At 41.0% G+C, this 12,393-nt stretch overlaps 2 protein-coding genes across 4 annotated transcripts; both read left to right on the top strand.

Moving 5' to 3' along the window:
• Positions 1-3,558: 3,558 nt before the first annotated feature.
• abhd6b (abhydrolase domain containing 6, acylglycerol lipase b) lies at positions 3,559-8,263 on the top strand. 2 transcript variants are annotated; one of them, XM_058410317.1, is made up of 9 exons: positions 3,559-3,930; positions 4,400-4,535; positions 5,201-5,357; positions 5,438-5,551; positions 5,953-6,085; positions 6,378-6,535; positions 6,616-6,670; positions 6,775-6,875; positions 7,725-8,263. In XM_058410317.1, the coding sequence occupies exons 2-9, from the start codon at positions 4,417-4,419 to the stop codon at positions 7,905-7,907; spliced, it is 1,020 nt and encodes a 339-aa protein (XP_058266300.1). In that variant the 5' UTR covers positions 3,559-3,930; positions 4,400-4,416; the 3' UTR covers positions 7,908-8,263. The 2 variants fall into 2 exon arrangements, with proteins under 2 accessions (XP_058266300.1, XP_058266301.1); XM_058410318.1 differs by having other exon boundaries at positions 3,559-4,535.
• Positions 8,264-9,385: 1,122 nt separating this feature from the next.
• Positions 9,386-11,980, top strand: kctd6b (potassium channel tetramerization domain containing 6b). 2 transcript variants are annotated; one of them, XM_058409234.1, is made up of 3 exons: positions 9,386-9,512; positions 9,940-10,013; positions 10,920-11,980. In XM_058409234.1, the coding sequence occupies exons 1-3, from the start codon at positions 9,422-9,424 to the stop codon at positions 11,604-11,606; spliced, it is 852 nt and encodes a 283-aa protein (XP_058265217.1). In that variant the 5' UTR covers positions 9,386-9,421; the 3' UTR covers positions 11,607-11,980. The 2 variants fall into 2 exon arrangements, with proteins under 2 accessions (XP_058265217.1, XP_058265218.1); XM_058409235.1 differs by lacking the exon at positions 9,940-10,013 and having other exon boundaries at positions 9,392-9,512.
• The last annotated feature ends 413 nt before the right edge of the window (positions 11,981-12,393 follow it).

Genomic DNA, 12,393 nt, shown 5'->3' with positions numbered 1-12,393 from the left:
AATGTAATATGGAGTTGTCCCGCCCTTTGCAGCTATAACAGCTTCAACTCTTCTGGGAAGGCTTTCCACAAGGTTTAGGAGTGTGTTTATGGGAATTTTTGTCCATTCCTCTAGAAGCACATTTGTGAGGTCAGGCACTGATGTTGGACGAGAAGGTCTGGCTCACAGTCTCCGCTCTAATTCATCCCAAAGGTGTTCTATGGGGTTGAGGTCAGGACTCTGTGCAGGCCAGTCAAGTTCCTCCACACCAAACTCACTCATCCATGTCTTTATGGACCTTGCTTTGGTCACTGGTGTGCAGTCATGTTGGAACAGGAAGGGGTCATCCCCAAACTGTTCCCACAAAGAGCATGAAATTGTCCAAAATGTCTTGGTATGAAGCTGAAGCATTAAGAGTTCCTTTCACTGGAACTAAGGGGCCGAGGCCCAACACCTGAACTCAATGATTTGGAGGGGTGTCCCAAAACTTTTGGCAATATAGTGAATATTATTGTGTTAAAGGAACCTCAGTGTTGCAGAATGCAGTGATAAAACCTAGGTGGAATTTGTGAATGAATGCTAAGTAGTGTGTTTTTTTTTTTTTAATTGTGAGACAGGTCCACACATGGTTTACAGATTCCAGATGTTAGACTGATTTCTTATTTCCTCTACCCTTCCCAAAATATTCCTCACAGGTGGATAAGTGGATAAACTACTCCAGTAGATTACTCTGTGTGTGTGTGTGTGTGTGTGTGTCTGTCTTAGGGTTAGGTTTTTGGTTAGTAAAATAGTCAAATGGCTGTTTCTACGGAGACAGTTTTCCAATCCTGCGTTTTCAACATATTTCTACAGCCCTTAAACCTTTACTGGAGGAACAGTGCAGATGAGAAGCCTTTTGGTGTGTAAGTCGACTAATTTTACACTCAAGTTGACACCCAAAATACTGCAACGTGAGCTCTGTCAGTTCTCATCCAAGGTCTCCGTGAGTCAGCAGCCGTTCTCACTTTGCATCTGTTCACTCAGCTCTTTAGTGTTCTGTGTCCTGTAGTTATTCCTGTTGCTATTACTGATCTTGAAATAGAGACAAGCAGATGGGATCATTACAAAGAGATATTGGTTTATTTGACTAGATGAATATCTTTTCTTCTGTAACAGATGGTTATGAAGAAGTGCTGGAACAGAGGGAGGTGCTAAAAGGAAAATCTTTTTTTGGATTAATGAGTACATCTTGCTAATATGTGATGTTCTAAACATCACTTGGGTCAACAGAGATATGTCAAAAATGCATGTTTTTTGGTCCATTTCTGCCAAGCTGCTTTCACTCACTATGTAGTAAAATGTACTTGCATGCACTATAAGCCATATACACTGACCAGACATAACATTATGACCACCTGCCTAATATTCAGTAGTGTTGGTCCCCCTTTTGCTGCCAAAACAGCCCTGACCCATCGAGGCATGGACTCCACTAGATCCCTGAAGGTGTGCTGTGAGATCTGGCACCAAGATGTTAGCAGCAGATCCTTTAAGTCCTGTAAGTTGTGAGGTGGGGCCTCCATGGTTCAGACTTGTTTGTTCAGTACATCACACAGAAGCTGGATTGGATTGAGATCTGGGGAATTTGGAGGCCAAGTCAACACCTCAAACTGGTTGTTGTGGTCATCAAACCATTCCTGAACCATTTCTGCTTTGTGTCACGGTGCATTATCCTGCTGAAAGAGGCCACAGCCATCAGGGAATACCGTTTCCATGAAAGGGTGTAGATGGTCTGTAACAATGCTTAGGTAGGTGGTACGTGTCAAAGTAACATCCACATGGATGCAGGACCCAAGGTTTCCCAGCAGAACAAGCAGGACACTGCCTCCGCCAGCTCGCCTTCTTCCCATAATGCATCCTGGTGCCATGTGTTCCCCAGGTAAGAGACGCACACGCACCCGACCATCCACGTGATGTAAAAGAAAACATGATTCATCAGACCAGGCCACCTTCTTCCATTGCTCCTTGGTCCGGTTCTGATGCTCATGTGCCCCTTGTTGCTGCTTTCTGAGGTGCCATGATAAGCTTACTCTTGTCCATTTTTCCTGCTTCTAACATCAACTTTGAGGACAAAATGTTGACTTGCTGTCTAAGAGATACTCAATCTTATTCACTTCACCGGTCACTGGTCAGAATGTTATGGCTGAATAAAATGAAAAATACCGGAGATGCTTTCTCATATTAAGGGTAAAATGCGCCACATTATAAAGAAGGACTGATGTCTCAGTAGGTGGATTTAAGACAAACAAAAAGAAATCGAGAATATTTGAGTGTGTCAGTAGTGTATTAAATAATATGCATAATTAAATGATGTTACATTTGCAGTATTTGGCTTGACATCCTTATCCGGAGTCAATATGTGACAAATAAAGACAACTTAACATTTAATCTGAGCTCAGTGCTTTCAGGGGTTTCAGATTATGCCTAGCACGCTCTCTGCAACCTTCATAATACTCGATTATCTACAAATGGACTATTCCAATCAGCTCAAGAGTTTCAGTTTGCTCTTAGGCCTCTACAAACGCTTCTGCAGTGTCACTATAACGCCAGTAGATGGCGATATTTACGGATTAATTAAACCAAGTCGGTCTTACAAACGTGTTGTATCATTCAATTATCTTTACAATAGAATATATAGGAGAAGCTCTTAAACTTCACACATATTTGAGTTGAATGCAAATGCTTATTACCCTCTGGTCTGACAAATTATAGGAATAATTGGTTCATTTACACCGATCATCTAAAACTCTAAAACATTAAAACCACCTGCTTATTACTGTGTAGGTCTCCCTTGTGCCTCAACTATGAACTCCACAGGACATCAGATGGTGTGCTGTGGGATTCGGCACAATGACATTAGCACCAGATCCTTGTGTGTTGGGGCCTCCATGGATCTGACTTGTTTGTCCAGCACATCCTACAGGTGCTCAATAGGATTGAAATCTAGGAAAATTTAAAGCCAACATCTCAACATCTTGTACTCTTTTGTCATGTTCCTGCATAGTTTTTGCAGTTTGGCATGGTGCATTCGGTATAACATTATGACCAGTGCCAGGTGAAGTGAATAAGACTGAGTATCTCCTCATCATGGCATCTGTTAGTGGGTGGGATATATTAGGCAGCAAGTGAACATTTTGTCCTCAAAGTTGATGTTAGAAACAGGAAAAATGGACAAGTGTAAGGATTTGATTGAGTTTGACCAAAAGGACCAAATTGTGATGGCTAGACCACTGGATCAGAGCATCTCCAAAACTGCAGCTCTTGTGGGGTGTTCCCGGTCTGCAGTGGTCAGTATCTATCAAAAGTATCCTTTAAGTCTTGTAAGTTGCGAGGTAGGATCCATGGAGGCCCCGCCTCACAAGTTAGAGGACTTTAAGGATCTGCTGCTAACATCTTGGTGCCAGATCCCACAGCACACCTTCAGGGATCTAGTGGAGTCCATGCCTCGACGGGTCAGGAGTGTTTTGGCAGCAAAAGGGGGACCGAGACAATATTAGGCAAGTGGTCATAATGTTATGCCTGATTGGTGTATATATCTAATGTAAAAGGTCTTATTGGTATGTATATAATGTATAGAATGGCTTGTATAGAATATTTCTGTGTTTGTATATGCTCAATTGCCTAACATGAATTTAACACTTGAGGTAAAGGACATTATGACCATGTGAAACCTGACCATTTTTCCATTTGAACCCATCTGATCAAATCAATTAAATTATTTCTGTGACAGTAACACAGACACACAACACTGTCAGCTCAGTTCATTGTTGGATGTCACAGCATCCAAAACATGTAGCGCAACGAGGAAAAAATGAGGCATGCTGGGATTGTAATGGAAAGTTCAGCTCTTCTCCAAGTGGGGTCCTGCTCATAAACTGTACTGAATCCAGTCACACGGGGAATCATACAGTACAAGTAAGCTGATCATTTATTTACTCTGCAGTGAGTCAGGGCAGTAAAATGTGTGTGTGTGTGTGCGTGTGTGTGTTTTGAGTGAATCATTTTGAGTAATTATTCACAGTTGGAATATTATATTAACCATTTTCTTTGACTAGATTATTCTCCACTATGACAGTTTTATTCTGTTGCTTTTCATTAAGCATAGACATCTGAAATTAAAGGGAATTATGTTATTGCGGCATTATCCAAAAAAACTGGGTTATATTGATTAGTCTGAGAGATGCAGGCAGTCCGTATTACCCCCCCCCCATCCTCATCCTCCTCCTCCTCCTCCCTTCATCCGTCCATCATACATTAATCCGAGTGTTAGTGTTGCATTCGACCATAACAATAGACATATGGTAGTATTTAGGATTACTCCTAATTCTTTCATTACTAAATGTCTGGAGTGTGTTTTCCCACATCTGCTTTGTTTTATGGCCAGTTCACTCTTCAGCTGCTATGGATCTGGACGTAGTGACCTTATTTGCCATTGCTGTGGGGACGCTCGCTGTTCCACTTTTACTTTTCACTGCATCCTTCATGCTGTGGCCTTCATCGCTTATCAGAGTTTATTTCTGGTAAATAAACCAGTTTCATTGTACGTTTGTTTTTCTTTTTTTTGTACATTTACTAGTAGATTTATCAGTAACATTAGCATTTAGTTTATTTGTATTGTTTCGATCTCGCATGCTACAGGCATAACATAATACGTACGGATTCTTTGATTTATTTTTCTAGGGAAAACCTGGCATATGCTCTGTGTAGAACCTGATTATCTTGCAATTAGAAGAGCTTTTTTCCTAAAGAGTGACTCTTTCTATAGAAAACCTAGAAAATGATGCAGAAAGGCTGCACTCTTAGATATATTCTTAGATAAAGGGATATTCAGGGTCTTTCATTTTCGTGATCATTCATTTTTAGCTGCTTAAAATGTTCTAGGTGGAAATCTGTTGTCTGGTTCTACGCTAAGGGTTTCCCTAGAACATCGAAATTTATTTTTAACGTCTCTTGCACTCTTAAATCTAGAACCCATAAAGGTTCTTCTTCTTCTTCTTAGTAACCTAAAAAGGTTTTATTTTTTACTGTATGTGTGTAAGATAGTTTTGATCATGTATTTAAAACACAGAATTTTTAACTCATTGATTTTAATGACTATTTCTAATGGTAACTAATGGTAATGCTTTCAGGATCATTTAAACTGAGTTCATTATTATTTATTGCTGTATTTATTATTGCTCGCTAGGTACTGGAGGCGCACCCTGGGTCTGCAGGTGCACCATGCCGATTGTGGAGGCTATCGGTTTTGTTACTCTTCCAGAGGAAGGCCTAGCGTCAGACCCTCCATCCTCATGCTGCATGATTTCTCTGCTCACAAAGACACATGGCTCTCTGTGATTAAGGTGTGTAATGCTTTTGTGTAATGAGAAGAACCAAACAACACCCCAGGCTAATGTGTCTTTGTTCCATATTGTGTGTGCAGTACCTTCCAAAGCATCTGCACCTTCTGTGTGTGGACATGCCTGGGCATGAGGGGACAACACGTACCAGTGCAGAAGACTACTCCATCCAGGGACAGGCTAGGAGAATACACCAGGTAGGCATGTTGGAATTAGTATTTTTACTATAAATATTCATTACGACACATTAGGACAAGGTTATTATCTCCACATATACATGTGGAGCACAGTGGAAATCTTTTCTTCGCATATCCCAGCTGAGGAAGTTGGGGTCGGAGCACAGGGGCAGCTATGATGCAAGAGTTTATTAAAAATGTGATATAACCACATATTTGGGGAAATAAGAAGCAAGCATTGTGTGAACAGGTCATTTGGATCTTTTGTTTTCATACAAGAATTTGTTTACTCAACTTGCTTTCATCATGCTGCCTGAAATTCAGTTTTTTAGAGCTAGACACTGAATATAGAACCTCAGTGTCCAGAACATTAACTATAAACAGCCTGGAACTGACATACACAGCTTGCTGTTGTCTTTAAGTTTGTAGAAACTATTCATCTGAACTGGAAACCCTTTCACTTGGTGGGCACCTCAATGGGAGGAAATGTAGCAGGAGTGTACGCAGCCTGCTACCCCGCTGACCTCTGCAGCATGACACTCATCTGTCCAACTGGTTAGCCTTTCACACCATTACTTTGTTTCTGACGATGTACAACAGTAAGAACAGTCATTTTTATCAGGCTTGGGTGATATCTCATAAATACTTTATAGGTGTTATATACTGATCAGGCATATTATTGGCATATAAAATAAAATAAATTACTTTATCGATAGGACAATACTTAGAATACTGGCTTTGCTTAAAATGTAAATATACTTTGTTTATTTTTTACTGTATGTTTTTGAAAATATAATATATATTAGATAAGGTACCCATAATTCCACCCCTCATTCCACCCCTCCAGGTGTAAAATGCCCTTCCAAGACTAAATTCGATAAGCACATGCGTGAGTTGGAGCTCAGTGAGGACACGCTTGGCGTCTCTCTCATCCCATCTACGCCACAAGAGATGGAGGACATGCTGAAGCTCTGCTCCCATGTCCGCTTTAAAGTCCCCCATCAGGTACACATTTCCTGGATTTCGAGGATGAACTTGTAGTGTGTTTGGTTTGATTGTCTAATACACTACTGCTTCATTATTAGATTCTTCAGGGTCTGGTGGATGTACGACTTCCACACAATGAATTTTATCACGAAGGTCAGTGTGAATGCACTCCTCAGTCTTTGCTGTCTGATGGGCTGTTTCTTTTAATTTGTATATTTAAATATGCCCTGTTTCTAAATTTTTAAAACTTTTCTTAGTGTTTAAGGAGATTATGAAGGAGAAATCTAAATACGCCCTGCATGAACACATGCACCTGATAACCACCCCTGTTCAAGTCATTTGGGGAAAGCAGGATCAGGTAGGCGTGCACATACAGCACACATAGAGTGATAAAGTAATATCAGAAATACCTTTGTATTAAGAGTGTGACAGCTTACCTATACACAGTTCAGGCATAACATTATGAACACATATCAAAAGTGGTCCAAGGAAAGAACAGTGGTGAACCGGAGACAGGGTCATGGGCGGCCGAGGCACACTGATACACGTGGGGAGCGAAGGCTGGCCCGTGTGATCCGATCCAACAAACAAGCTACTGTTGCTCAAATTGCTGAAGAGGTTAATGCTGGTTCTGATAGAAAGGGGTCAGAATACACAGTGCATCACAGTTTGTTGCGTTTGGGTCCGGTCAGGGTGCCTGATCAGGGCTGTTTCGGCAGCAAAGGGGGGATCCAACACAATATTAGGCAGATGGTCATAATGTTATGCCTGATCATTGTATATGAGTACTGTATGTTCGAGAAGTAATAAACTAAAATAATCAGTCCCTCCAGGAGGTGGTGTTGTAGCTAAAAATTTTGCTGCAGTTTTTTTTTTTTATTTCTTTGTTTTTTGCAGTTTGTTTGTAATTTATTTGCAGAGAAATACTTGAATTTGTGAAATTGCAATACATGATTCTTCTTTTAAACTATTTCCAGTGAAGACACAAACGTAATTACTTTCTGTGATAGTTGTACTCAAAGCTGAAAGCATGTTGTGATGACATCTTGAAAATATATTGAAAGCAGTCATTATGGCACTTAAAAATCTACTTTATATTAATATTTTATCATGAAACTTTGATATCAGGTTGCATTTTTAGCTGAAGATATCTCTGAACACCTATCTGTCATGAAATCCTTACACACCTTTCTGGTATCCTCTGCAGGTAGTGGATGTGTCTGGTGCATGTTTGCTGGCTGAAGCTCTGCCAAGTTGTCGTGTGGACCTGCTGGAGCATTGCGGTCATTCTGTAGTAATGGAGCGACCCCGACACACTGCCAAACTGATCCTGGACTTCGTTATCTCTCAGAGGAGTTTACCAAATACCACAACCAAGAAGAAATTCTAAGGCTTCCTTATTGACGAATCATTTAGCTAATAGTTAGACAAGACAGTAAGATTATAGAAGGTAGATCATATTTTATCCTTTTTTATTATTCTAAATTAAACTAAATTTTGAATGCAATATGAAATATATTTAGATGTTATTGCTAAACGGGGACTAGTGACCGTCACTGGTCTGTGAAGAGTTTTTTTTTTTTAAATGTTACAGTGATGAGTTGTTATTGATAAAATGTTTTGCAGTTAATAATTTCACACTTTTAATTAAATGAGCTTAATCCAAAGTTCAAGAACTTACAGAGATTCTAAATCTAATTGCAGTTTGTGATAAAACTGTGAAAGATGCTGTTACTCCACTTAAAGCTCTGTAACTGCTTTGTGTTCTGTGGACGAAGTGTTCAGGAATAAAAGAGTAAATAAATATGCATATGCATCATGTTTCAGTATAAATGATATATACACACTGATCAGCCATAACATTATGAGCAGTGAGAGGTGAAGTGAATAAGACTGATGATCTCCTCATCATGGCACCTGTTAGTGGGTGGGATATAGTAGGCAGCAAGTAAACAAGTTGATGTTAGAAGCAGGGAAAATGGACAAGCATAAGGATTTGAGCGAGTTTGACCAAAAGGGCCAAGTTGTGATGGCTAGACCACTGGATCAGAGCATCTCCAAAACTCAAAGTCAAAGTCAAAGAAGCTTTATTGTCACTTCAACCATATATAGCAGATGCAGTACACAGTGAAGTGAAACAACGTTCCTCCTAGACCAGAGGTGCTAAACATAACACAGACAAAGTACAGAGACGCGGACAAACATAGAGCTATAACATAGAGATAAAAAAAATTAAACTATAATTTAAAAATTAAAATTAAACTAAAAAATTAAACTATACGTAAGGTGCAGTCTTTAAGAACTAGACATACAACAGAAGTGCACAGGAAGACAAACAACATATAGGCCGACTGCAGCTCTTTTGGGGTGTTCCTGGTCAGCAGTGGTCAGTATCTATCAGAAGTATCCTTTAAGTCCTGTAAGTTGTGAGGTGGGGCCCATGAAGGCCCCATGGAGACCCCACCTCACAAGTTACAGGACTTAAAGGATCTGCTGCTAACATCTTGGTGCCAGATCCCACAGCACACCTTCAGGGAACTAGTGGAGTCCATGCCTCGACGGGTCAGGGCTGTTTTGACAGCAAAAGGGGGACCGAGACAATATTAGGCAGGTGGTCATAAAGTTATGCCTGATCAGTGTATATGGCCGTGTTTGTTATGTTTATTGTGTGATTAATTCGGGGACTAATCCACTAATCCATCAGCAACTTATTATATTGGTAACAATTCTGACCTTTAATAATTTAGCAGTAATATTATTGAGAAAGTCTCTGGGCTGTTTACACACAGGTACAGATGTTATTAGAGTTACCCGGATGTTTAATTAACGTAAGCTCTATGTCAGTCACGTGACTCCGCGCTGCTCCGGGTCTGTGCTGTGGAGTCCCGGCAGGCTCTGACCTGCATGCTAGCGCTCTCTCTCTCTCTCTCTCTCTCTCTCTCTCTCTGCGGTATAAACGTCTCTTTTAAACCTGAACAGGTAGCAGTGCTAACAGGTAAGAGTGTGTTTGTTTCACCGCAAGACTACGTTTATTTCATTCATTTACACCACTGTGTCCATTACCCGGTTGCTGTGCAGGAGGCTAGACGCTTCCATTGGGAAATACAGCTACTAGTATTAGCTTTAACGGGCCACGGTCATTACACGGCTAGTTAGATACACGATAGCAGATTATGTCCACTTTAAACATTCGTTATGGTGCTATGGCCTATGGCTAATTCAAATAAATATTAACCTACTATCTGTGTGTTTCGGTTATCTAATCCTCTCATTATCTCTATTAGCTCCATAAGGTTATACGCTGCATTACCCTGAACATGCTAGCGGTCATTTCTCATCACCTGCAAGCTAATCATCATGTCTGTGTTTATTAAAGCAGTTTATTACACTGTGTGAGTTTGTGATCGTGTAATATCTTGCAGATCTTTACTTTCTCTGTGAGCCTGGCCTGTCTACAAAGTCTTATCAAATGGATAATGGAGACTGGGGGCATAGGGTGAGTTTTTAAACCTTAGATCTCCTTTATCCAGCATTTGAGAGGGACCACCACTGACCACTATGTTCTTTGGGTGGTAAAGCATTTATAGTACATCAGTGATTCTGTGTGTGTGTGTGTGTTGGGGCGGTGGCAGCGGTGAGAGAGTGTGTTGTATATAATACTCTCATACCAGTGCCACACACACTACCAAGCTGAAACCATGTCACTGTCACTGCTGAAAACGGTCCAAATAATATAAGATCCGGTCAGTGGTGGAACCATGGTGAGGACAGTCTTGGTCATATGTGGTGACGATGACAAACTCAGCATCACATCAGACCCAAAGTGCATTTTTATGGTCATCCAATCATGTGGCAGCATCACAATGCAAAAATCATTAATATACAAATCAAGCGCTTTAGTTAATATAATCAGAATTAAGAAAAAAGGTAATCTCTGTGACATTGGCGGTCAAGGCTCATTGATGCACGTGGGGAGTGAAGGCTGGCCCGTGTGATCCGATCCAGCAGATGAGCTACTGTTGCTCAAATTGCTGAAGAAGTTAATGCTGGTTCTGATAGAAAGGGGTCAGAATACACAGTGCAGGATGGGTCAGGGCTGTTTTGGCAGCAAAAGGGGGACCAACACAATATTAGGCAAATGGTCATAATGTTATGCCTGGTCAGTGTACACTGCTGATCTCCTGGGATTGTCACACACAGCAGTCTCACAGAATGGTGCGAACCCCCCCCCAGAAAAAAAATATTGAGTGAGCGACAGATGTTGCTGCTTCATGATTGGCTGATTAGATAACTGCATGAATGTGCAGTTCTACATCTGTTCCTAATAAAGTGGACCAAACGTTCTAGAGAGAACTTGTCTTTAGTATTCTGACCATCCTTTTGTTTTATTTATTTTTTTCAGATGACTCACCCAGTCACCTTAAATGTTGGAGGTCACCTCTACACCACCTCGATTTCCACGCTGCAGCGGTACCCCGACTCTATGCTGGGCGCGATGTTCCGCGGGGACTTACCCACCGCGCGAGACGCTCAAGGAAACTACTTCATTGACAGGGACGGCACTCTGTTCCGCTACATACTGAACTTTCTGCGCACATCAGAACTGACTCTGCCAGGCGACTTCACAGAGATGGATCTCCTGCGTAAAGAAGCCGATTTTTATCAGATCGAGCCCTTAATCCAATGCCTCAATGACCCGAAGCCACTCTACCCTCTAGACACCTTCGAACAGGTGGTAGAGCTGTCCAGTACCCGCAAACTCTCCAAGTACTCCAACCCAGTAGCTGTCATTATTACTCAGCTGACCATAACCACTAAAGTGCACTCGCTGCTGGAGGGAATCTCCAATAACTTCACGAAGTGGAATAAACACATGATGGACACGAGAGACTGTCAAGTGTCCTTCACCTTCGGACCCTGCGACTACCATCAGGAGGTATCTCTCAGGGTTCACCTCATGGACTACATCACCAAACAGGGCTTCACGATCCGAAACACTCGGGTCCACCACATGAGCGAGCGTGCCAACGAGAACACGGTGGAACACCACTGGACATTCTGCAGGCTCGCGTACAAAGTAGAAGACTGACCACAGTCCAAACTGTGCGAACCCGCTGATGCCAATGCTATAAGTTTCATGAAGATGCATATATTTCATTGTTTGTTGCGTGACCAAACTCAGTGATGAGAGGAAAAGGGAAAATAGTAATTTTTTTCATCCTTAAATAAGATCACGGTGTTGATGAGAAGGTTAGGATGAGTTTTAATCCACATGCTGTAGCCCACTGTAGGACCCACAGATATGCAGACCACTTTTAATCAATCGTGTAGCAAAATAATTATTCATATATTCAGTCTAGATAAAAATTCTACAGAGAATTTGCACTGTGTGCAACCTCACAATGCTGAATGCATGCATGTTATAACATGTTACGTAATGTATATTAAATTCGTCAAAATAGACGTCACTTTCCTTCTTTTCCTGTTGTCCTTTTAGAAATTTCATCCAGATCTAATGTGGATGTTTAATGTCCTTCCTTATTGGCACTTGACCATTAAAAAATGAAATGTGATGTCTAACAAACCTTAAACGTGTGTATTTTGTTATACAGTGTGGTCTGTGAGTGACCATCCCCTCTACCCTCTGCATCAAAGTTTTTTTTGTTGTTGTTTTGTTTATTTTTTATTTTTTTAAAGCTGTGTGTGTGAGAGAGGATTTTTATTCTGTATTTTATTTTATTCTCTATATCAGTGCAAAGAAAAATCTTTTGATAGGATTGTGTGTGTGTGTGTGTGTGTGCATGGTGTGCTGTAATGGATTGGAGTCCTATCCAGGGTGTATTCCTGCCTTGCTTCCAGCATGCCCTGCAAAGGAT

The sequence above is a fragment of the Hemibagrus wyckioides genome, linkage group LG15, assembly GCF_019097595.1.
Source record: "Hemibagrus wyckioides isolate EC202008001 linkage group LG15, SWU_Hwy_1.0, whole genome shotgun sequence".
Classification (NCBI taxonomy): domain Eukaryota; kingdom Metazoa; phylum Chordata; class Actinopteri; order Siluriformes; family Bagridae; genus Hemibagrus; species Hemibagrus wyckioides.
Note: the sequence above shows the minus strand (reverse complement) of the source record. Positions and strands in the feature narration are given on the sequence as shown.

Excerpts from the sequence above, each read along its gene's own strand:
- abhd6b (XM_058410317.1), top strand. The coding sequence starts at position 4,417 with ATGGATCTGGACGTAGTGACCTTATTTGCCATTGCTGTGGGGACGCTC. Across the intron at positions 5,358-5,437 it reads CATGGCTCTCTGTGATTAAG|TACCTTCCAAAGCATCTGCA; the intron begins GTGTGTAATGCT and ends TTGTGTGTGCAG. Across the intron at positions 6,536-6,615 it reads GCTTTAAAGTCCCCCATCAG|ATTCTTCAGGGTCTGGTGGA; the intron begins GTACACATTTCC and ends CTTCATTATTAG.
- kctd6b (XM_058409234.1), top strand. The coding sequence starts at position 9,422 with ATGCTAGCGCTCTCTCTCTCTCTCTCTCTCTCTCTCTCTCTCTGCGGT. Across the intron at positions 9,513-9,939 it reads ACAGGTAGCAGTGCTAACAG|ATCTTTACTTTCTCTGTGAG; the intron begins GTAAGAGTGTGT and ends AATATCTTGCAG. Across the intron at positions 10,014-10,919 it reads ATGGAGACTGGGGGCATAGG|ATGACTCACCCAGTCACCTT; the intron begins GTGAGTTTTTAA and ends TATTTTTTTCAG.